Raw genomic sequence first — 25340 nt, 5'->3', positions numbered from 1 at the left:
TACAGTGCTCCTCACGCACCGGGACACACACTTCTGAGTGTGTCTTGGCTGTGTTTTGTGTGGAATATGAAATCATAATGTAACGGTCCAATATGAATCATTTGAAACTAAACAAAGTAGTGCTGACGACTTCATTACCAGTAAATACCCAACTGTCATACTTGAGTAAAAGTAACGATACCTTAATAGAAAATGACTCAKGTAAAAGTGAAAGTCACCCAGTAAAATACTACTTGAGTAAAAGTCGAAAAGTATTTGGTTTTACATATCCTTAAGTATCAAAAGTCAAATGTAATTGCTCAAATATACTTAAGTATCAGAAGTAAAAGTATAAATAATTTCAAATTCCTTACATTAAGCAAACCAGACTGCACCATTTTCTTGTTTTTTTAAAAGTTACGGATAGCCAGGGTCACACTCCAACACTCAGATATAATTTAGAAACTAAGCACGTGTTTAGTGAGTCTGCCAGATCAGAGGCAGTAGGGATGACCAGGGATGTTCTCTTGATAAGTGAGTGAATTGGACCATTTCCTGTCCTGCTAAGCATTCAAAATGTAACGAGCACTTTTGGGTGTCAGGAAAAATGTATGGAGTAAAAAGTACACCATTTTCTTTCGGAATGTGATGAAGTAAAAGCAAAAGTTGTCAAATATAAATAGTAAAGTAAAGTACAGAAACCCCCAAAAACGACTTAATTAAGTAAAAAATACTTGAAGGTACTACTTAAGTACTTTACACTACTGCAACGGACACTGAAACAGTACTCAGAGGAATTCAGTGTTCTGTGCCTGTAGTTGCGTTGTCCAGTCAATATGAACCACTGTGGACTGGATGAAGGTGACCATAATGACCGTAAAAGTAAAACATACGGTACGTGGTGGTGATCGAGCGGGTGACTCACATGGCGCGATGTCAACGTAGAGAGGGTCAATGTTGTGTAGCAGCTCCAGTCTGGGTGACGCGTGACCTTCACTGGAAGACAAAGAAACAACAGTCACTACACACTTTCAGTCCTTCTCTCGACTACCCCAGAAGGGTCTGTGAATCTAAAGCAGACATCTACGTTCATAAAGCGGTCACAGGCTTTGACCACACTGGACCACAGAGTGACCGCGGCGTCTGCTAAAACACAGCAAGAATAACTTTCTCAATTCACATGTTGCTGAGCTTTTTGCGAGGGTAAAATGTTTTCAGTGTAAACTTAAATGACCCCCCCCCCAAAAACATTTTTTTATAGTGGATTGGGAAAGTATTCCAWCCCCTTCACTTGTTCCACATTTTGTTACGTTACAGCCTTACTCTAAAATAATTCAATAAGATCATCTTTGAGAACCAAAATAAAAGCCAGTCAGGGAGATTTAAAAATTCCAAAAACAAGCAGTATGTATTTTGTTACTACGTTTGAGCAAAATAACACAGCATTAGCCATTGCAAAATGTATAGAATTGCAGGAAATTAGCTTTAAAACGGCTAAATGTTCTCTCAGCTCCATTGTACAACATGTAGAATGGCATGAAATATGCAACAATCTCACAGTTCCATGGAGAAACTTGACCACACCCCCTGCTACGCCCACCACCTAAGCCCCTTTTTAGATCCAGACCCCCCCCCCCCACACACACACACACACACACACACACACAAACAAACACAAACAAACAAACACAATCACACGGCATTCAAAGCAGACTGGGACCATAAAAGAGAAACAAACAAACAGGAATGTGTTTCAGTAGCCAATAGGGCCAAGGACACACTACGACACGTACACAGTCAAAACACACCAGACAAAAGGTAATGAAACAGTCAGGTGGCCATCCACAGCCAATAGGAGAGAGGGCTGGACTGAGAGCAGTTGTTTGTGGGTAACCCCAGGCTGTGGGTTTCTGCTGCAGGCCTCAATTTAACCCACTTCATTGTGTCTGCTTTTAGTTTACGAATTTAATGTGTCACTCATGCAGAATGAAGGCAATGATAGCCTTAGTGATTTTGAAAGCTTCTGGCTAGCTTATGTAAGTCTTGTCCTGGACACCGCCCCCTTTAAGTGGTCAATGACTTTATCTCTAAAGAGTCACTTGAAAACACTTAATGTACCAGCAATCAGCTAATACAAGGGAGAAAAATTGAGAAGTCACAGTTGATTTCAAGACGGTCGTCAAAACTTGTACGATGTAAGTCCAGGAGTGACAGAGTAAGAGAGGGAACGGGCACTATAGAGGGTAGGGAGGTTGGGGGGAGAGAGAGTAAGAGAGGGACAGGGCACTATAGAGTGGAGGGAGCTGGGAGGAGAGAGAGTAAGAGAGGGACAGGCACTATAGAGGAGGGAGGTGGGGAGAGACGAGGGACAGGGCACTATAGAGGGAGGGAGGTGGGGAGAGAGAGAGTAAGAGAGGGGACAGGCACTATAGAGGGAGGAGGGTGGGGAGAGGAGTAGAGCAGGGGAACAGGCACTATAGAGGGAGGGAGGTGGGGAGAGAGAGAGTAAGAGAGGGACAGGCAGCTATAGAAGGGAGGGAGGGGGGGGAGAGAGAGTAAGAGAGTAACAGGCACTATAGAGCGGAGGGAGGTGGGGGGAGAGAGAGTAAGAGGAGGGACAGTGCACTATAGGAGGAGGGAGGTTGGGAGAGCAGAGAGTAAGAGAGGGACAAGGCACTATAGAGGGAGGAAGGTGGGGGAGAGAGAGAGTAAGAGAGGGACAGGCACTATAGAGGGAGGGAGGGGTGGGGGAGAGAGAGAGTAAGAGAGGGACAGGCACTATAGAGGGAGGGAGGTGGGGGAGAGAGAGTAGAGAGGGACAGGCACTATAGAGGGGAGGGAGGTGGGGGAGAGAGAGGAGTAAGAGAGGACAGGCACTATAGAGGGAGGGAGGGGGGGGAGAGAGAGTAAGAGAGGGACAGGCACTATAGAGGGAGGGAGGTGGGGGGAGAGAGAGAGTAAGAGAGGGACAGGCACTTATAGAGGGAGGGAGGTGGGGGGGGAGAGAGAGGGACAGGCAGTATAGAGAGGGAGGTGGGGGAGAGAGAAAAAGGAGCGACTCCAAATTTGTGTGAAAATGGTGCATGGAATTTCCTTCTCTTTGAAGTCCCATCGTCCTGGTAACAAAGAGCTTATTGAAAGACCAGAGAGAGAGACAGATCAGTCGGGGGAGGGGGGGAAGAGAGGAGGAGGAAAGGGGAGAGGACATTTACATTTACATTTAAGTCATTTAGCAGACGCTCTTATCCAGAGCGAGGGGGAGGCTGTCAAACACAAGGAAATATTTTACCTGATCTGAGACGTATGAAACTCCTGAAGTGTCTCACATAAACAACTCAGAAATGATGACAAGGTGCGCAACCCCCACCCATCCCCCCACTCCAGGCTTACCTGATAGCGTTCCACACATTATAGCCGTCCAGTGGCTTCGTCCCATTGGTCGATCCCCCGGCCAGGCCCACCAGTGTCGGCAGCCAATCAGAGATGTGTATGAGTTGGCGGCTGACGGTCCCAGGTTSTTTCAGCAGCGGGCTAGTCACGAATCCAACGCCCCTAACCCCACCCTCCCACAGTGACCACTTCCTGCCTCTCAGAGGCCAGTTAGAACCCCCTGCCAGAGTCTGACCCCCGTTATCTAGAGAGAGAGAGCGAGACAGACAGATAGACAGAGAGAGAAAGAGAAAGGAAGAAAGAGCGGGACGTCCTTTTACTGAAAAGTGTATTATAGTGTTTACGTAAATGCATTTTATAGAAAGTTTGCATATCACTGACAGAGYGTAAGAAAGAATCCCTCTCCACTGATTAGAGCAAGGCAGCCATTTTATTACTGATGACACGTGAGGGGAACAGATTACGGGTGTCATTGTCAAGTAACTGGAGAGCCAAACCAAAGATACCTTTCAACTCCTCCTCATAAAAACACTGTTTGTTCTTCCCCTTTCCACTAACTGATGCACAAATGACACATCAATTCAAGACGATACATTAAATTCACCATGAGAGTACAGCATGCTTGATAAGCACTACTTACCACCATGACTAGATCTAGGAGTTCTGAGGGGATTCGTATATTGAGGCTTAACAGTGATGCCAAGTGGATTCATCCCATGAACAACACAGTGGTTAGACCTCCGAAGCACAGCGCTCATAGAGGAACTCTCTCAAGGCAGAGAGACAGGAGGGAGGTGGAGATGAAACAAGGCCACCGTTTCGTAGATTGAGGAACTTCCTGGAAGCTGCGAGTTACGGTGGGTTGTTCGACCAATGGCCATGGCTCTTGGGGTTAATGGAACTGATCCATTCACAAAAGGTGGTTTGATGACTAAGTTCTAGCTTTACAAATACATAAAAAGTTTGTTTAAAAAATAAAAATCATTTCTCTCCCTCTTCCTGTGTCTTTCATTTGTCTATGCTTCTCAGACAGACAGACAGTCATCCTCCCTGGAGGCTAGTCCAGTATAAACAAAATAGACCATTCACCCTGGGCTCTCCCTGCGCTAGGGAGAGGAGAGGGGGAGGAAAGGAGAGCCATGTGAGTTCAGGAAGTAGTCTCTGCAGCTTCCAGGCTGTTCTCGAAAGAGGGCCCTCTCTTCACTAATTCATTATCAAACTGTTTCTGCTCCTTCTCTATGCCAGCTCTCTCCCGCTTTCCTTCTCTCTCCCCAGCTCTTACTCACACACCCTCTCATATCCTTTCTCTCTCACACCCTCTCTCTCTCACACCCTCTCCCYGTCTCTCTCACAGACTCTCGCTCCTKTCCTTTCTCTCCCCAGCTCTCTCTTACAGTAAGACCCCAGTGCGCCAGTTAGCTAACAGAGAGTTTCATCGCTAAGGAATCTCTGAGTGCTCCTCCAAACGTTTCTAAACTGTGTGTTTATGTTTGAGCAGGGCTGGGGTGTGACGTACTGTGTAGGCCGTTAGTTAGCTCACACACTGTGACTCAGCAAGCAGCGAGCCTTGATGGGGCATGAAATAGTAATGATTCATTCACAGTATATTCTAGACTAAAGAGCAGAACCATGGTTCTGGTTTTATCACCTTGACTCCCTCACAAACGTCATTCTCTATATGTYAAAGCTTTTGGGGGGGAAACAGAGAAGACAGTCACAATCTTTGCCCAACAAGCAGAGTTTAATGGTAAGGGTTAAGATGCAAAGTAGTGAAGCAGGCCACATACCTGAGCCCACCACAGACACAAACCACTAACAGGCCCAGATGTAGAGGAAACCAGCCAGCATCTCTGCTGTATCACACACTCAAATGGCAACATAGAATCAATGGGTGACACAAGCATCTATTGATTGTTATATGGATCCATCTTCCTATTAACCAGAACCCAYTGCTGGGAACAGTGGTATGTATTGACAAGTGCTCCTCCTACATAATGTTAAAGGGGGCCTCTACAATGGTAAATTAGGTCAACGTTGGTGGTTTTGTGATTACACACCATTGCCTTTAACAGTAGGCCCCCACAGCACATCTTGACTTCCCCCTGCTCACACTTGTCTGAGGGTCTGCGGCTGCTGGGAGCCGCTCAACTCAGGACTGTTTCCGTTCCCTAATGGCTCCCAGCTGCGTGATAAGGCTCTTCTACAGAAAGGAGATGGGGCTGACAGAACAAACCACGGTCAGATACAAGGACATGCTGACCTCTAGTGGATACTCTGGAAATTACTGAAATTGTTCAGACTATCAGCATGGTATGAGTTTAAGGTGCGAGTCACCTGAAGCGATGAAAATAATACCTGCTGGAACTCTAGAAATATTACACACCACAGATGATGGTGCCAAGTCCGCTCTGGTGAATCAAAAAGCGCTATGTATTGTGGCTAGTTCAACTGGCTGTGACGCGCAGTGCAGAAAACAGAGTAAACGTAGGCTTTATCCACTGTCACATTAAAGCCAAACTTCCCAGCCACTCCTGTCCCTCCGTGTGAACAGGCTCTGTGGTGCTGATGGAAAACTCTGTGTCCTGCCCGGAAACATTAAGAGTGATTACTCCGTCTTTAACTGCTCAGAGTTGGGGATCTGTTCACATCTGACACTTCATAAAAACCCAATGTTCCACAACCACATGTAAACTACAGAGAGTGGACACACACACACACACACACACACACGAAGCAGAAGAAATCAGCCTAAAAGATAAACGGTACACACTGGGGGAAAACAACAACTGGCATTCAGGAGGAACGATTAACACTCACACCCCAGCAACACAACATGTTCCAGTCCATGGGGAAAGAGAGAGGGCCAGAATAAGTGAGACGTCAGCAGACCTATAAACATTAATTCACAGGATATGCGGCAGATAATCCTAACCGTTCTAACTCTGTCCTCCTGGGTCCTGGATTAATCCTGCTTTCACACCATAGGGTTTTTCAAGGTATGCACAAAGCACTGTTTGCTGTTGACTCAAGTGTGCTCTATAACATGTCTCTGTCTGAACTCAACCGTACACACACAAACTGCTTTTATGTACCTGTAGAGAAGACCAGTACAGTGTTGTCCCAGAGGCCGGTCTCCTGCAGTGCCAGCGTGATGTTGCCCACAGCCTCGTCCATAGCGGACACCATACCAGCATACAGCCTGCGGTTCGGGTCCTTTATGAAACTGTAGGGGGCGACGTAGCGCTCTGGAACCTGGAGAGGGGCGTGGACCGCTTGAAGAGCCACGTAGAGGAAGAGGGGCTGCAAAGACAGGACAGGAGGAGAACATACACCGGCCATGAACATTATTCTAGTCTCGCTTTATTTTTCAAGGCTACACAGAGGAAGAAGGACAGAAAGAGTGTGTGGGCCTGCGTGTGTGTGTGTACTGTTACCTTTTTGGAGTTGTGTTTAGCGATGATGCTGGTAACCCGGTCAGTAAACAGCTGAGTGGAGTAGGTCCCTGTGTATCCCGTAGCAACCTCCTCCCCCTCTCTCAGGTCCAGGGCACAGCGGGTCACGTTCAGGAGAGGAACATGACTGCAGCGCTGGTGACTGAAGTAGTCCTCACTGCCTGTCAGATAGCCTGGTGGMGACGGAGAGACAGATACAGGGGGGAGAGAGGGACAGAAGTGTAACAGACAGGTTTAGTCCGATATCTGAAATACTGTAAGACAATAAATACCCTATATTGAGTACATGGTTCGATCTTGATGTACCTGAACTGTTCTCAGTGCTTTCAAGTGTGTATGGTGTGAATCGGATGTTACACACAGACGTGTAGCAAGCCCTAGCCACATCCTGATGAAGACATAACAGATCATGAGATGTAAGTGAAGTGAAATGGAGGATGACTCACACGACTGTATGCAAAAGTGAACGTGTGTGCAAGAGTAATTTTCATCACTGATGACCAACCGGTGTTTCTTATTCCCAGTAGCATACCTAAGAGAGGCAACATGGTCTCTGTGTCTGTGTCTGTGTTTGTGTGTGTGTGAGCTGACGAACTACCGAAATAGGAGTCGAACCCTCTGCGTGTTGGCAGGCAGTCTTTGCGGTACATGCCCAGGTGCCACTTTCCCACCATGTGGGTGGCATAGCCTGCCTCTCTCATCAGCTGTGGCAGCAGCTTCTCATCCAGAGGAACACAGTAGGGCTGGCATGGCCAGATGATCTGGTGCTGCATGCCTGTGTGGATCTGACAATCAAAGCCACAGACTTAGATAGACATCACATTATTGTATCTGTTCTATTATGYCGTCTGCGAGAGCTTGGCAGTYCCATTGAGGCCATCTCCATRTTGAAGTAGTCCATTTMATTATTTTACTACTTKTATGAGTTGGCAAACAAACTCAAAGGGCGCATACTGCCACTTGTAGTGTGTTGTTTGCAGTGGCGTAAAGTACTTAAGTAGTACTTTAAAGTATTTTTACCTAAGTCGTTTTTTGGGGTAACATTTACTTCACTACATTCCTAAAGAAATTAAATGTACTTTTTACTCCATACATTTTCCCRGAAACCCAAAAGAACTTGTTACATTTTGAATGCTTAGCAGGACAGGAAATGGTCCAATTCACTCACTTATCAYGAGAACATCCCTGGTCATCCCTACTGCCTCTGATCTGGCGGACTCACTAAACACACATGATTCGTTTGTAAATGATGTTCGAGTGTGCCCCTGMCTATACGCAAAATAAAAAAACAAGAAAATGGTGCCGTCTGGTTTGCTTAATATAAGGAATTTGAAAACATTTATACTTTTACTTTTGATACTTAAGTATTTGAGCAATTGCATTTACTTTTGATACTTACGWACATTTTACACCAAATAGTATTTGAAGTAGACTTTCACTTGAGCCATTTTACTCAAGTATAACATTTGGGTGCTTTCTCCACCACTGGTTGTTCATAAAGGTTGGCGATTTACTGCCACRTGCAGTTATGGAATGTTTGCACGCGAGTAGAATTCATTGGCTGATCCCTCCTGATGACCCGGATAAAATCATGTGATCCTTCCTTAACCAGTGGRGTCCTGTCATTCAGGGCACCTGTTTTGAGCCACWCATTTTTAGCTCTGTTTTGCATGTTATTTTGGCATTAATACGTGTCACATATCAGTCTTGAGTAAGGCAGCTGCAAAATGCAGGTGTTTCAGCCTAGTTCTTTCTGTGTGGGTGGGGCAGCCAGCGGAAAATACGYAGAGTAGGTGTTGGTAATGTTCTCTAGTTGTGCCGTGATTGGCTCAGTGCTCTGTCACTCATGGGGACACTACGTCACCACCAAGTCTAAAGGTAGAACTCGAAAATCAAGCCCCTTGGGTGCTGCCATAGAGTTACATTAGAAATGCCCATCCAAGAAGGCTCAAGGTAAAAMAACGTCAAATCACYTTATATTTKCAGTAGCTTTGATTGGACTGATCATGTTAACATCATACTTTCAAAATCTTAGCTAGCAGTCATCTACTGGCAAATTKTTTTTAATCCTTGTCATATGAAGAGAAATTATAGARCAAATGTATCGTTGCTCATCGGCCATTGGAATGAAACATTACACAACAAGTTGGAAATCGCAAATTCAACAATGAGTGGTTTGGAAGGAATCAGTGGCTAACTGCAAGCACTGAAAAGCAATCACACGCCTGCTATTCAGTGAAGTGGCTGTGTGGTCCCACGTCTGGGTTTAAGGGTCTCTTTACCAAGTTTAAAATGATAAACATTCAACATTGGCCTTGCTGTCAAAGAAGCATGATTTGTGCTGCGCTCAAAACAACTGGAAACTCAGAACTGGGAAATCTGACTTCAGTGAGTTCAAGACAACTGGGAACTCGGGTAAAATGAGCTCCGACTGGGAAAATATGTTTTGAACGGTCATCCAACTCAGAATTGTAAATCCAGAACTCGGGCCCTTTTCTAGAGCTATGAGCTGAAGATCACTGACGTCATCATGATTCAACCTTGTTTTTCTTCCAGAGTTCCCAGTTGTCTTGAAAGCACCCTAAATCCAGAGAATGCCAGACTTTGATGACAAAGTTTGCCCACGAAGGACCGCCGCTCCACCTTCCGGTTCAAGTGAGCACAGCACAAGGTGAGTCCAAAAATGTCTTGTATGCTGCTGCATAAATGATACAATATGCCAGGGAGATACGCATACAGTTTGATGGATACGTTAGATAAATCCAATGAATGCACCACACAGAATACACTACAACTGCCTCTGCAACGCAATGCTGCAAGGCAAACGCAGCGTTCCATTGGAAATTAATGTAATTCTGGTGTACCAAAATGCAATGACGCTGTCGGTGTGATTGAGGCGTAAGGATGGTTTTGGGAAACAGCTCAGAGATGTAACAACAATGCTCCTACACTCAAAAAATGAGGAGTTCAAGTGTTCTTCTAAGATCCTCAAAGTTCTTCGAAGAACCTTAGGGTTCTTGGCACTGAAAAGGGCCCCCACAAGGTTCTTCCAAGAACCCCATAGGAGGTGGGGTTCATRGAGGAACTTTTGTTGCTGGGGGTTCTCGCAGGAACCTAACTGCCCAACTGAAACATTTGGATTTGAATTTGATAGGACAGCAGGGGCAGGTACTTAACTGAAAAATGTAAAGATCTCCTCAATTTAAGGTAAGGTTGTTCCTTATATGATCTAAATTGATATTGTTTTGTGATGATACCATCTATATTTTCATATTTGTGCAAATCTTTCTAAAACAGAAAATGGACACCAATCAATCGATAATCAATCAACAAAGAGTTAAGAATATGTAGGCTATAAGAATATGTTGAAGACTGGCTGTATTGGGTGCAGATGACTGAACTGCTCACTTTTGTGTCTGCAGGTATCCAGACAAGTAGGCATACAAAGGTATGTCAATTGGTATGTTATGCAGATCACATTTACCATCCTCCTCCCTTACCTCGTCAATGAATATCCCATAGGCCTCTACATTATGGACATGGTATGTGTATGAAAACCATTATCAATTTTTTTTTTTAAATTCACATTTACCATAAAAACCAAGGTATGAATACTGTTGTGTGCGTGTTTTGTTAATCATCTGTATAATTACTATTTTTTGGATTCACAGACTTCACCCTCCCTACAACTCTGATGAATGTAACAGGAAACCTGTTCGATCACCATGCACTGCAAAATCATTCTGGCTATGGATACGGAGAACATCAACACATTAACATCAACACATTAACATCAACACGCCAGAGGATATACCCATTGGACTTGGGGTTCTGCTGGGAGTTTACCTCATATTTGGATTTTTTTATTCTGCTTTGCCACTAAAATCATAATAAACAATGAGAACTAAAATATTGTGTTATTGTTGTTGTGTGTATTATTATTAATAACAATAATCAGGGGAGGGGAGGGTAGTTTAAAAATGTACCTCAAAAGGTTATTCGATGATCCATTAAAAGGGTTCTGCAAATAACTTATAGGGCTTCCCCCACAGTTCAATTTGAATAGCCCCTAAAGGATACTCCAGGAACCTTTTTAGAGCGTACCAAGGTTCTAACAATAAACGTAGTATTAAGATGTTTTTGAGAATCCGGGCCCTGTTGTTTACGAAGCGTGTGACGAATACAATTGTATTTTATGTGAATAGCTCAGCCTTTCCAACATAGTATAGCCTACAAACAGTGTTGGAAAAAGTACCCAATTGTTATACCCGAGTAAAATAAAAGATACCTTAATATAAAATGTCTCACGTAAGTGCATTTTTATTTACGGACAGTCAGGGGCACACTCCAACACTCAGACATAATTTACAAACGAAGCGTTTGTGTTTACTGGGTCCATCAGAGGCAGTAGGGATGACCAGGGATGTTCTCTGGATAAGTGCGTGAATTGAACCATTTTCCTGTTCTGCAAAGCATTCAAAATGTAACGTGTAGGACTACTTTTGGATGTCAGGGAAAACGTATGGAGTAAAAATTACTTTGATACATTTTAAGGAATGTTGTGGAGTAAAAGTGTTTAGTTAAGTACTTTACACCACTGCCTACACACAGGGATGTCTCACCTGATATCTTCCGGTCATAAATTGGTTCCTGGAAGGTGTACATAAAGGTTGAACGTAGTAATTCTCCAGCCGGACACCTTTAGCCGACAGTTTGTCCAGATTCGGCGTCTTGATCTCTGAACCGTGGTATCCAACATCGTTCCAGCCGAAGTCGTCAGCTAGGATGAATACTATGTGCGGCGGCTGTTTACCCTCTAAAAACAGAGGGCATGACAGCAAGATAATTGCAGTGGCAATCATACAACTCAATGTTACAGGAAACATTGTCCCCTTTCCTCAAATCGAAGAACTTCGAAAGAAATTATAATATTCGTGTAAACAAGGAAGTACTAGTGCAGTACATATCTACAGTATCTGCAATGCCTGAACGGCAGTCGAAAGCATGATTCAGAAAGGTAATGTAGTTAGTTTATTTAATGAAAAAGCAACAAATCACAATATGTGTTGATGAGGAAATGCACGCGCAATATTGTTTCGCTGTCTTCCAGGTTGAATTTGTTTAACTTCCTAGACAGTAACCAATCAGATGACTGCCGGTCACATGAGTAAGTGTCTTTATATGGGCATATGAGTCACACGCCTCAATGTATTGTCTAGCTAGCACACTAAAAAGAAAAGGTCCCTGGAGTATCAAATTGAAACTGTGGGGGAACCCCTATAAGTTATTTGAATAACCCTATTTTATTATTAATAATAATAATATGCATTACAATAACAAAAAGAACAATATTTTAGTTCTCAGTGTTTATTATGGTTTTAGTGCAAAGCAGATTTAAAAAAATCCAAACAGGAGGTAAACTCCCAGCAGAGCCCCAAGTTCAATGGGTATATCCTCTTGCGTCCATAATGTAGAGGCCTATGGGATATTCATTGACGAGGTAAGGAAGGAGGATGGTAAATGTGATCTGCATAACATACCAATTGACCTAATTTTGAATGCCTCCTTGTCTACATACCTACAGACACAAAAGTGAGCAGTTCAGTCATCTGCACCCAATACAGCCAGTCTTCAACATATTCTTATAGCCTACATATTCTTAACTCTTTGTTGATTGATATCCATTGAATTGTGTRCATTTTCTGTTTTAGAAAGATTTGCACAAATATGAAAAGATAGATGGTATCATCATAAAACATCAATTTCGATCATACAAGGAACAAACCTTACCTTAACTGAAAAATTTAATAATCTCCTCAATTTAAGTACCGCACCTGCTGCCAAATTCAAATGTTTCAGTTGGGCAGTTAGGTTCCTGCAAGAACCCCCACCAACTAAGGAGGTTCCTTGATGAACCACACCTCCTATGGGGTTCTTGGAATAACCTTTTGGGGGCCATGTTCATGTTCAGTTCTTCTTCGAAGAACTTTGAGGATCTTAGTAGAACCCTTGTTGAACCCCACATTTTTAGAGTGTAGGACTTTCTGGGAGTGGTCTGAGTGGGGAGGGGTAAACTGAAAACTGGCTGGCAGAAAACTGGCAGAGAGGTTTGGAACTCTGTTTAAAAAAAAATACCGCCTGGTGATGTCACCAAGCAGGCCAAAACTCCATCCCACCACAACAGACTGAAAGTCTTTTCAAAAAGCTCTTTACACTTCAATATATATTTTTTTAACATTCACTTTGTTTCTGGAGGTTATAGCTTGCAAGTAAATAAGGACTTGCTAAAGTGCCAAAATTCAGCACATTGTCCCACTGTGCACCCTCTGTGAATTGTCGAAAGATTTTAACCTACTTAATCCCCAAATTTCTCAAATTAAAATAAAATCAAAATAAAATGCTATTTTATTTGTCACATGGTTAGTAAACTACAGATGTAGGCCAACAGTGAAATGCTTGCTTATGGGTCCTTAAGGTAAAAATGTTTTAATAATAATAATTTTGAAATGGTGACACAAGGAATAAATACACGGTGAATAACGAGTAAAAGTATCATGGCTATATAGAGGGAGTATCAGTACCGAGTCGCTGTGTTGATGGTATGAGGTAATTAGGTAGCTATGTATATAGAAAGTATTCACACCCCTTGCCTTTTTCCACATTTTGTTGTGTAACAAAGTGAAATTGATTAAATTGTAATTTTCTGTCAATGATCTCCACGAAATACTCTGTCAAAGTGGAAGAAAAATTCTAATTTGTAAAACATGAATGAAAAATGAAACACTAATACAGTGCATTCGGAAAGTACTCAGACCCCTTCCGTTTTTCCATATTTTGTTACATTACAGCCTTATTCTAAACTGGATTAAAATAATGTTTTTCCTCATCAATCTACACACAATACCCCATAATGARAAAGTGAAAACAGGTTTTTAGAATTTTAATTAAAAATCAAATAAATAGCTTATTTACGTAACTATTCATACCCTTTGCTATGAGACTCGAAATTGAGCTCAGATGCAACTCGTTTCCATTGATCATCATTGAAATGTTTCTACAACTTGATTGGAGTCCACCTGTGGTAGATTCAATTGATTGGACATGATTTGGAAAGGCACACACCTGTCAATATAAGGTCCCACAGTSGACAGTGCATGTCAGAGCAAAAACCAAGCCATGAGGTCGAAGGAATTGTCTGAGAGCTCCGAGACAAGATTGTGTCAAGGAACAGATCTGGGGAACGGTACTAAATAAATTCTGCAGCATTGATGGTCCCCAAGAACACAATGGCTTCCATCATTCTTAAGTTGAAGAAGTTGGGAACCAACAAGACTCTTCCTAGAGCTGGTGGCCGGCCAAACTGAGCAATCGGGGGAGAAGGGCCTTGGTCAGGGATGTGACCAAAAACCCGATGGTCACTCTGACAGAGCTCCAGAGTTCCTCTGTGGAGATAGGAGAACCTTCCAGAAGGACAACCATCTCTGCAGCACTCCACCAATCAGGCATTTATGGTAGAGTGGCCAGACGGAAGCCACTCCTTAGTAAATGGCACGACAGCCACCTTGGAGTTTGCCAAAAGGTACCTAAAGCACTCTCCTGAATGCCAAGCATCCCGTCTGGAGGAAACATGGCACCATCCCTACAATAAAGCATGGTGGTGGCAGCATCATACAGTGGGGATGTTTTTCATTGGCAGGGACTGGGAGACTGGTCAGGGTGGAGGGAAAGATGAACAGAGAAAAGTACAGAGAGATCCTTGATGAAAACCTGCTCCAGAGTGCTATGTGTATGTTACACCTCGTTTACCTGCCCGCAAGAGAGCCATGCTTGAGAATGACCAGTGGGCCAGTCGCTGTGGGATTGGTTCTTCAAGCCCAGTGATCTGCCAAGCGAATCCCAATGTGAGACGTCTCACTCATATTATCATAGAACCAGGGTTACACAAGTAACTCTAAGTTATGTTATAGTGGAGAGACACTTGTAATACTCAGCCAAGTTAATGTAACCAATGTGCTTGATGTTGCTCCATACAGCGAGAGGGATGAATTATAGTGTTTGAAATATGCAGAATCATTATAAAACACATGACAGCACAGGACCAAGCTTACCATTGGCTTTAATTAACCAAAGTTAAAATGTACAGACAATTTGACAAAATAATGTAAACACATTAATCACAATTTATTTTACATAGTGTTCTTAAAATACTGTTCCCTTTGGTTATCACTGTCCGTTAGTAGTTAGGTTGTCCTACCTTGTGCTAAGGTTATTACGTCTGCCATATGCCCGCCTTGCTTTTAAGACGGAGGTTTGTGCAAAGCATTATCAAAGTTCACTGTCTCTTCTATATAATGTACAAAACGACTACAGTAGACAGCATTTATTTGGCCGGTTCTTGTTGTGATAGGACAGCTGCAATAACACTTCTACTAAGTCTCTGCTTTTCAACCCCATAACCATTAACACCTGTAATTAAAAAGCCATTTAATTCCTTCATATAAAAACACATAACACCGCAATACTGAGAGATTAAAATGCCACCTATCGGTAATGATTGTCTCTGTTGCTAAGCAGTTATGGGTTGATGGTTTTAAGACTCCAACCAAACAATCTGTCCATGCTAGTATGGACATTGGAACCTAGAGTTGAGCTCTTATGCACATTCTGGGTTACTTTAGTTGTTCCTGCTTCTTCCTAACCAGGTGACCAAATAGGAAAGAGGAAGTCATTTTTTATTTTATTTTTACATCACTGTCAAAGTCTCCATCTCAAATGATTCCATATTCCCTGTATAGTGTGCACTACTTTGGGCCACACAGGGTATAGGGTGTCATTTGAGTATTGTTCATCACATGTTAGTCGTTTTCATCATAAGTCACCATAATCATAACAGTAACACTGTCAACCAGCATAGTTCACATCACAGTGTGAGTGGTTGGTGTCAGTTCTTCTGTTTGGAGATTCTAAACGGACCTGGGTCGCAATTAGCACCAGAAGGTAGCTAAATAAAGCACACCCTTCTGTAAATACTTGAAAGAAAACAGGATCCAGGATCCTATTTGGATCCAGGTCTGGTACTCTGGTTCTAAGCTGGGTTCTCTGTCCGTCCCCGGTGTGTAGGCCTTGCTCTTAGCCTTCTGCTGCAGCCGGTTCCTGGTGGGTTAAGTGAGGACCAGTGGCTCCTAGACTACCATGGCAGGGTATTTCCTCCCCAACATCTCCACCCTCTGCCCCACAGAACACAGCTACACTGGCAGATAGGCAAATGCCAGGCTCCTCTGGGTGGTGTAGCTGTAGGCCCCTGATGTAGTGTTGCCAACCACCTAGGAAAGAGAAGAGAGCAATAAGCTATATGCTTTTCTATAGGATGGTTGCAGGTACTGTAGGAAAATGCTGGGTGGTGTAGAGTTTAGAAACAATTATTAAAGTGTCACTCCACAATGATACAATTATTGACAATACATATTACGCATAAAAAACCCACATTGTGGCACATCTATAATGCATTACATCATCTACATTGTTGGTAACACTGTTGGTGTAAGTGTATGCCTCTTGTGTTGCCTCTTTATCACCGCGCGCACACACACAGCTCACCTTGCCGTTGAGATGGTCCCGTCGACAGCTTCCTCTTCAGACCTTTAGCTTTGATCTCCTGCAGTGCTGTCTTACCGATGAAGTCTGCAGGCTGCGGAAAGGGAGAGAGATGTTTGTGTGTGTGTGTGTACTGTATTTAAACATAGCATTTATTAAAGAATACAGGTGTGTAGGAGACTTGGGATACTGGCTACATGGCCACAATTTCTTAACATCTAAACATAACCCACCTGGTTTGAATATGAACACCTCTACTTGAACACACAGACAGTGGCTGACTGGTGAGAGAGCAGTAGCTAGTAACAATGTCTACCTTGTTGAGATTGATGAAGTAGTCCAGACCAGCTTCCAGAGGGTTGGTGTCAAAGTTCATCTGATTAAAAAAAAAAGTCAATCTATACCGTATGAGAGTGCGTGTGTGTGTGTGTGTATCTCTGCGCCCCAGCCTTTGGACCCTTCTCCAGTCATACTGATGACATGGCGTAGGTACCAAAGTTGTCGATGCCCTCATCCTGTCCTGCTTCCATGATAGCCTGGTACACCGCTGCCATGTCCTTCTGAGGTAGATACAGCTCCCAGCCCAACTCACCTGAAACACACGCAGTCAGTTACACTGTACATGCTTCACATGTACTCTTAAACAGTTGTAAGCTTACACACACACACACACCTGTGTAGGAGAACCTGATAGCTCTGAGGTTGATGCCAGCCAGTTGAAGAGGTTTGCAGTGGAGTAACTTGAGGCCTGCATCGCTCATCAAAAATAAAATAGCAACATTTAATTTGACCTTTTATTTAACTAAGCAAGTCAGTTCAGAACAAATCCTTATTTACAATGACGGCCTACCCCGGCCAAAACAGGACGACTCTGGGCCAATTGTGCGCTGCCCTATGGGACTCCCAATCACGGCTGGAAGTGATACAGCCTAGATTTGAACCAGGGACTGTAGTGACGCCTCTTGCACTGAGTTGCAGTGCCTTAGACAACTGCGCCACTCGGGAGCCGCTCACGTCCTCCTGAGTGACTTTCTGTAGAACGTCTCTCGTCTTTGGTCCAGCCACAGCCAACACCCCAATGTCCTATGTCACGTTAGAGATGTCTACGTTATCCCTCCTTCTGTCTCCTATCCACCTGGGGTTAGAGAGGGATCCATAGGGTCATATGGTTATACTTACAACTTCAAGGAATAGAAACGCCTGCACAATGTCGATTCAATTAATCCACCAATCAAAGTCTTCATTAAGGACTTGATCAGTTGAATCCGGTGTTCTACTGCAGGGCTGGAGCAAAACCCTGGACCCACATGGCCCTTGGTGGAGAAGATTGGCCAGCTCTGCCTGCCCTGCCGTAAGGCTGCAGTGCAGATTGCCTGACTGTCAGTGTTCTCCTGCTACCACTAGGGGGCGATATACAATACTAAGCTGTCTCGGGGTGTGTGAGAGAGCTGAATGAATAGGACATTAATTTGTTTTTAATGTGCTGTTCCCTATTGGAGCAGAGAGAGGGGGTGTTACAGTAACAGCTGCTGTGAGGAATTGGAGTACAGAGTTATACTACCAGTGTTTTCTATGTGGGTTAGAATAATGTTATATAATGGAATATTGAATAATGTTATATGGGATGGTTTGACTCTACACCTGGCCTGAGCTGCTTAGAGTATGAGGTTTTCAAATCTGTCTGTGTGTGTGTGTGTGTGTGTGTGTGTGTGTTACCTGAGGTCGTGCAGTTCTGATCCGGTCCTGTGATGAGGAGGAACTCTCCAGGTGCGAGCTGGGTAATGGTGACCTCAGTGTAGACTCTCCGAGTGGGGGTCGACATATGGCTGATGTTAATTAGGCCCACCTGACAGGGGAGAGAGAGGAACATAAATATACTTCCTAAGCCCAACAACGTCAAACAGGCCAGCATGTTCAAACTCAACACTGCCACCTGTTGGCAATAGCGAGATTCATAGGGACTGGGAGTCACGCAGTGAGTTGTCTATGAGAGTGAATGAGTTTAGCCTGGTGTGTTGCAGTGGCACATTCCGTTTCTCTCACCTTGGGCATAGTGTTGGTGAGATACAGTAAGATGTGATATAAGAGCACAGTGAGTACTAATACAGTGAGTTGTATATAGTGTTTTCCTTACCTTGGGCATAATGTTTTCCTTACCTTGGGCATAGTGTTTTCCTTACCTTGGGCATAGTGTTTTCCTTACCTTGGGCAATAGTGTTTTTCCTTATATGTCCTTGGGCATTGTCACGTTCCTGACCTGTTTTCTGTTGTTTTGTATGTGTGTGATGGTAGGGCGTGAGTTTTGGGTGGGCAGTCTATGTTTGCTGTTTCTATGTTTGGTTTTGGGTTGCCTGGTATGGCTCTTAATTAGAGGCAGGTGTTTTGCGTTTTCCTCTAATTGAGAGTCATATTAAGGTAGGTTGTTCTCACTGTTTGTTTGTGGGTGATTGTCTTCCGTGTCCTGTGTCTGCGTACCACACGGGACTGGTAGCGTTTGTTTGTTTCGTTCGTTTGTTATAGTCTGTACCTGTTCCTACGTGCTTCGTGTTTTATGTAAGTACACCATGGTGGTAGGTCAGTCTACATTCGTTTTTTGTTATTTTGTAATCCTTCCCAGTGTTTGTTTTCGTGTCTCGTCGATTGATTTAAAAATCATTATGTATTCAAAACCCGCTGCATTTTGGTCGAATCCTTGCTACTCCTCTTCGGATGAAGAGATGGAGGAAGCCCGTTACAGGCAAATAGTGTTTTTCCTTACCTTGGGCATAGTGTTTTCCCTTACCTTGGGCATATGTTTTCCTTACTTGGCATAGTGTTTTTCCTTACCTTGGGCATAGTGTTTCCTTACCTTGGCATATGTTTTCCTTACCTTGGGCATAGTGTTTTCCTTACCTTGGGCATAGTGTTTTCTTTACCTTGGGCATAGTGTTTTCCTTACCTTGGGCATAGTGTTTTCCTTACCTTGGCATAGTGTTTCCTTACCTTGGCTAGTGTTTCCTTACCTGGGCATAGTGTTTCCTTACCTTGGGCATAGTGTTTTCCTTACCTTGGCATAGTGTTTTCCTTACCTTGGGCATAGTGTTTTCCTTACCTTGGGCAAAGTGTTTTCCTTACCTTGGGCAAAGTGTTTTCCTTACCTTGGGCATGTGTTTTCCTTACCTTGGGCATAGTGTTTTCCTTACCTTGGGCATAGTGTTTTCCTTACCTTGGCATAGTGTTTTCCTTACCTTGGGCATAGTGTTTTCTTACCTGGGCATAGTGGTTTTCGCTTACCTTGGGCATAGTGTTTTCCTTACCTTGGGCATAGTGTTTTCCTTACCTTGGGCATAGTGTTTTCCTTACCTTGGGCATAGTGTTAGTGAACAGTCTGTCCAGTTGTTTCTGGGAGTCCTTCCCTTTAACCATGAACTTGCCGAAGGGTGTAAGGTCCACGACCTCAACCTTCTCCATCACCAGGTTAGACTCCCTCCCCACTGGACCGAACCAGTTGGTACACCTGAAACTCGGCCTGGGGAGAACAGACAGACACTTGGGGGTTATTTACTTGGTTTATTTCAAATATAATGACTGAAAGTATTAACTGAGACAGCGCTTAGTTACTTCATATATTTAACAATTATATTTGAATAAGTGAAAACACATTCACAGTAATGACTTGAGAGGAGGTGCAGGGGAGAGGAGATGCTTACGGACTAGCGTTTCTTGATAAACTTAACGTTGTGTTATAATAAAACAGTCACACAAAGATGACTCTAGAAAGGAGACTATTCACTGCAAGTACGTACATAATGTTACGTCACTGGCCCTTATACGGTAGGTTTCATAGTTTTACATATGGAAAAACTGTATTTTAATATACCATGGGCATCATTTCAGAAAGAAATCCCACAGATGGTGCTAAATTCTCAGAGGCAATTAAAAGCTTAGTCAGCCACCGGTAGATGGCCAACTGAAAACTAACCGTGAGTTGGATTGGAAAACTAGATCCTGACCCGGAGTTTGAACATGTCAATTGGAACCTAACACTGAGTTCGATCTCTCAATCACCTCCAGCTCTTAATTAAAACAAGAGTGGTTTCAGACCAACACATGATGATGACGTGGGACTGATATTATCAGACTATATAGAGTATTGAACAGTAAGTACAGAGCAGTTATTTCCCCAGGCATTACATGTGAATAAAAACTGGAATATGTCCAGCCTTTCCCCACCGTCCATCCCAAAAAGAAAGAACACCAAGTCCTCAAACAGTCTAACATACACACAGGAACACACAGCTGCACTGGGACAAAACACACACACACACACATACAACTTTGCTACAATGTGTGCGCGTGTAGTGTCTTCACACTCAAGGATGCAGAGAGTTCCAGGCACAAAGGAGATAGTGATGTGCCAGACAGACAGCTTTGGAATGGAACATTCCTAAAGCCACACTATGCTTTCCATATGTGTACACGCCATAAAACACCTCACGGCCAACTTCCTTCACTACTGTCCACTGGCATGATGGTCCAGGAGTAGTATTAGTAGTGTAGCATGATGGTCTAGCAGRAGTAGTAGCAGTAGTAGTGTAACATGATGGTCCAGTAGTAGTGTAACATGATGGTCCAGTAGTAGTGTAACATGATGGTCCAGCAGCAGTAGTAGTAGTGTAACATGATGGTCCAGTAGTAGTGTAACATGATGGTCCAGTAGTAGCAGTAGTAGTGTAACATGATGGTCCAGTAGTAGTAGTGTAACATGATGGTCAAGTATTTAGCAGTAGTGTAACATGATGGTCCAGTAGTAGCAGTAGTGTAACATGATGGTCCAGTAGTAGTAGTAGTGTGTACATGATGGTCCAGTAGTAGTAGTGTAACATGATGGTCAGCAGCCGTAGTAGTAGTGTAAACATGATGGTCCAGTAGTAGCAGTAGTAGTTAACATGATGGTCAGTAGTGTAGTGTAACATGATGGTCCAGTAGTAGTAGTAGTAGTGTAACATGATGTGGTGTAGTAGTAGTAGTGTTATACATGATGGTCCAGTAGTAGTAGTAGTAAGTGATAACATGATGGTCCAGTAGTAGTGTAACATGATGGTCGTAGTAGGCAGTAGTAGTGTAACATGATGGTCCAGTAGAAGCAGTAGTAGTGTAACATGATGGTCCAGCAGCAGTAGTTGTGTAACATGATGGTCCGGCAGTAAGTAGTGTAACATGATGGTCCAGTAGTAAGTGTAACATGATGTCCACAGTAGTAGTGTAACATGATGGTCCAGTAGTAGCAGTAGTAGTGTAACATGATGGTCCAGTAGTAGTAGTAGTAGTGTAACATGATGGTCCAGTAGTAGTAGTAGTTAGTAGTGTAGTTAACATGATGGTCAGTAGCAGTAGTAGTAGTGTAACATATGTCAGTAGTAGTAGTGTGTAATGATGGTCCAGTAGTAGTGTAACATGATGGTCCAGTAGCAGTAGTAGTAGTGTAACATGATGGTCCAGTAGTAGTAGTAGTAGTGTAACATGATGGTCCAGTAGTAGTAGTAGTAGTGTAACATGATGGTCCAGTAGTAGCAGTAGTAGTGTACATGATGGTCCAGTAGCAGTAGTAGTAGTGTAACATGATGGTCCAGTAGTAGCAGTAGTAGTGTAACATGATGGTCCAGTAGTAGTAGTAGTAGTAGTGTAACATCATGGTCCAGTAGTAGTAGTAGTGTAACAGGATGGTCCAGTAGTAAGTAGTAGTAGTAGTGTAACATCATGGTCCGTAGTAGTAGTAGGTAACAGGATGGTCAGTAGTAGTAGTAGTAGTATGTAACATGATGGTCCAGTAGTAGCAGTAGTAGTAGTAGTGTAACATGATGGTCCAGTAGTAGTAGTAGTAGTGTAACATGATGGTCCAGTAGTAGCAGTAGTAGTATAACATGATGGTCCAGTAGAAGCAGTAGTAGTGTAACATGATGGTCAGTAGTAGTAGCAGTGTAACATGATGGTCCAGTAGTAGTGAAACATGATGGTCCAGCAGCAGTAGTAGTAGTGTAACATGATGGTCCAGTAGTAGCAGTAGTAGTGTAACATGATGGTCCAGTAGTAGTAGTGTAACATGATGGTCAAGTATTAGCAGTAGTGTAACATGTGGTCAGATAACTTGATGGTCCAGTAGTAGTAGTAGTAGTGTAACATGATGGTCCAGTAGTAGTAGTAGTAGTGTAACATGATGGTCCAGTAGTAGCAGTAGTAGTAGTGTAACATGATGGTCCAGTAGTAGTAGTAGTGTAACATGATGGTCAGTGGTAGCAGTAGTAGTGTAACATGATGGTCCAGTAGTAGTAGTGGTAGTGTAACATGATGGTCCAGTAGTAGTGTAACATGATGGTCCAGCAGCAGTAGTTGTGTAACATGATGGTCCAGTAGTAGTAGTAGTAGTGTAACATGATGGTTCAGTAGTAGTAGTAGTAGTAGTAGTAGTGTACCATGATGGTCCAGCAGCAGTAGTAGTGTAACATGATGGTCCAGTAGTAGTGTAACATGATGGTCCAGTAGTAGCAGTAGTAGTGTAACATGATGTGTAGTAGTAGTAGTAGTAGTGTAACATGATGGTCCAGTAGTAGTAGTAGTAGTAGTGTAACATGATGGTCCAGTAGTAGCAGTAGTAGTGTAACATGATGGTCCAGTAGTAGTAGTAGTAGTGTACATGATGGTTCAGTAGTAGTAGTGTAACATGATGGTCCAGTAGTAGTAGTAGTGTAACATGATGGTCCAGTAGTAGCAGTAGTAGTAGTGTAACATGATGGTCCAGTAGTAGTAGTAGTAGTGTAATATGATGGTCCAGTAGAAGCAGTAGTAGTGTAACATGATGGTTCAGTAGAAGCAGTAGTAGTGTAACATGATGGTCAGTAGTAGTGTAACATGATGGTCCAGCAGCAGTAGTAGTAGTGTAACATGATGGTCAGTAGTAGCAGTAGTAGTGTAACATGATGGTCCAGTAGAAGCAGTAGTAGTGTAACATGATGGTCCAGTAGTAGTAGTAGTGTAACATGATGGTCCAGTAGTAGCAGTAGTAGTGTAACATGATGGTCAGTAGTAGTGTAACATGATGGTCCAGTAGTAGCAGTAGTAGTGTAACATGATGGTCCAGTGTAGTAGTAGTAGTGTAAATGATGGTCCAGTAGTAGAGTAGTAGTGTAACATGATGGTCCAGTAGTAGTAGGGTAGTGTAACATGATGGTCAGTAAGTAGTTGTAACATGATGGTCCGTAGTAGTAGTAGTAGTGTAACATGATGGTCCAGTAGTTAGTAGTAGTAGTGTAACATGATGGTCAGTAGTAGTAGTAGTAGTAGTGTAACATGATGGTCAGTAAGCAGTAGTAGTGTAACATGATGGTCCAGTAGTAGTAGTAGTAGTGTACATGATGGTCCAGTGTAGTAGTAGTAGTAGTGTAACATGATGGTCCAGTAGTAGCAGTAGTAGTGTAACATGATGGTCCAGTATAGTAGTAGTAGTGTAACATGATGGTTAGTAGTAGTAGTGTAACATGATGGTCCATAAGTAGTAGTAGTGTAAATGATGGTCCAGTAGTAGCAGTAGTAGTAGTGTAACATGATGGTCCAGTAGTAGTAGTAGTAGTGTAACACGATGGTTCAGTAGAAGCAGTAGTAGTGTAACATGATGGTCCAGTAGTAGTGTAACATGATGGTCCAGCAGCAGTAGTAGTAGTGTAACATGATGGTCCAGTAGTAGCAGTAGTAGTGTAACATGATGGTCCAGTAGTAGTAGTAGTAGTGGTAACATGATGGTCCAGCAGCAGTAGTAGTAGTGTAACATGATGGTCAGCAGTAGTAGTAGCAGTAGTAGTGTAACATGATGTCCAGCAGTAGTATAGTGTACAGGATGGTCAGCAGTAGTAGTGTGTAACATGATGGTTGAAATTAGGTAAATTAATTAGTCCACTAGAAGCGCTGCCTCTGGATGAGCGTTTTCCTGTTTGCTTATGGCCTTATATAGTTAATTGAGTGCCAGCATCGGTTTGTGGTGGTAAATAGACAGCTATGAAAATATAGATGAAAACTCTCTTGGTAAATAGTGTGGTCTACAGCTTATCATGAGATACTCTACCTCAGGCGAGGTTTATGATTTTGGGGTGGAGTGAAAGGAGTCCGCACCTGCACTAATAATTGGGAAACGATGCTTAAACTCAGTGGTAGTGTCATACTTGTATTGATTGACTGATTGACCGGGTATCTTACTTGTATCCTGCAATGTATCCAGGCGTATAGAACCAGTGTGGTCTTTCCCAGCCAGCATGGAAGCCCATGGAAGCTTCCCCTTTAGTAGCTCATACACACACTGATCTGTGAGTCGGACGGCCCGCAAAACGCTCCTCTTTTTAGAGTAGCCCGCTGAGGGAGGGAGGGAGATAGAAATGAAAACATTCATTTTCAACATTCTTGAGTAATGCCTTTACTTCAACCAGTAAGATATCCCATTCATTGAAAACCCACTCACCCATTGTACAAAATCCTTCTCTACTATAGGCCAGTCAGGGTAGTGAGTACTCACCTACGTTGTTGAATCCATAGGACTCTCTGGCCTTGGCACACATATAGGGTACCGTGGTCCATTTGCCGTAGCGGTTGGGGTCATCCCCTGTCACCGATCAATCACTGAGGAACTTCCCGATGCCACCGGCGTGGATCACCCCATACCTGGGACATCACACACAGTCCGACCATGCAGTAATGCCTTCAACCTCCCCATCCCAGTCAGTCAAACATAACAAGGCTTACCTAGTTTTTACAGCAGGAAGATAGTAAGACCTTCAGCATGAAGAACTTTCACACTACACCATCCAGTCACATCGATTTACTTCAGCATCTACCCCTGACCCCAACCCATTGCTCAGAGCTCCCCCCCAAATAAACACTGGCACACAATCCCACTCCTAT

The 25340-nt window shown here is 43.3% G+C and overlaps 1 protein-coding gene and 1 pseudogene across 1 annotated transcript in view; both read right to left on the bottom strand.

Annotated features, from left to right (window-relative positions):
• The window catches only part of arsb (arylsulfatase B), a 20113-nt gene extending 8177 nt beyond the window's left edge, over window positions 1–11936 (bottom strand). The window contains exons 1-6 of the mRNA XM_023987472.2: window positions 11444–11936; window positions 7420–7606; window positions 6804–6994; window positions 6462–6669; window positions 3370–3613; window positions 905–975 (exon numbers count right to left, since the gene is read on the bottom strand). Of these exons, the coding sequence (XP_023843240.1) occupies window positions 905–975; window positions 3370–3613; window positions 6462–6669; window positions 6804–6994; window positions 7420–7606; window positions 11444–11707 (1165 nt within the window). The 5' untranslated portion in view covers window positions 11708–11936. The remainder of the gene's footprint in view (window positions 1–904; window positions 976–3369; window positions 3614–6461; window positions 6670–6803; window positions 6995–7419; window positions 7607–11443) is intronic.
• Window positions 11937–14921: 2985 nt separating this feature from the next.
• Window positions 14922–24718, bottom strand: LOC111963904 (dimethylglycine dehydrogenase, mitochondrial-like; annotated as a pseudogene).
• Window positions 24719–25340: the final 622 nt, after the last annotated feature.

This window comes from Salvelinus sp. IW2-2015, linkage group LG5, assembly GCF_002910315.2.
Source record: "Salvelinus sp. IW2-2015 linkage group LG5, ASM291031v2, whole genome shotgun sequence".
NCBI classification, from domain to species: Eukaryota; Metazoa; Chordata; class Actinopteri; order Salmoniformes; family Salmonidae; genus Salvelinus; species Salvelinus sp. IW2-2015.
The sequence above is the reverse complement of the archived record's forward strand: the minus strand, read 5'-3'. Positions and strand labels throughout refer to the sequence as shown.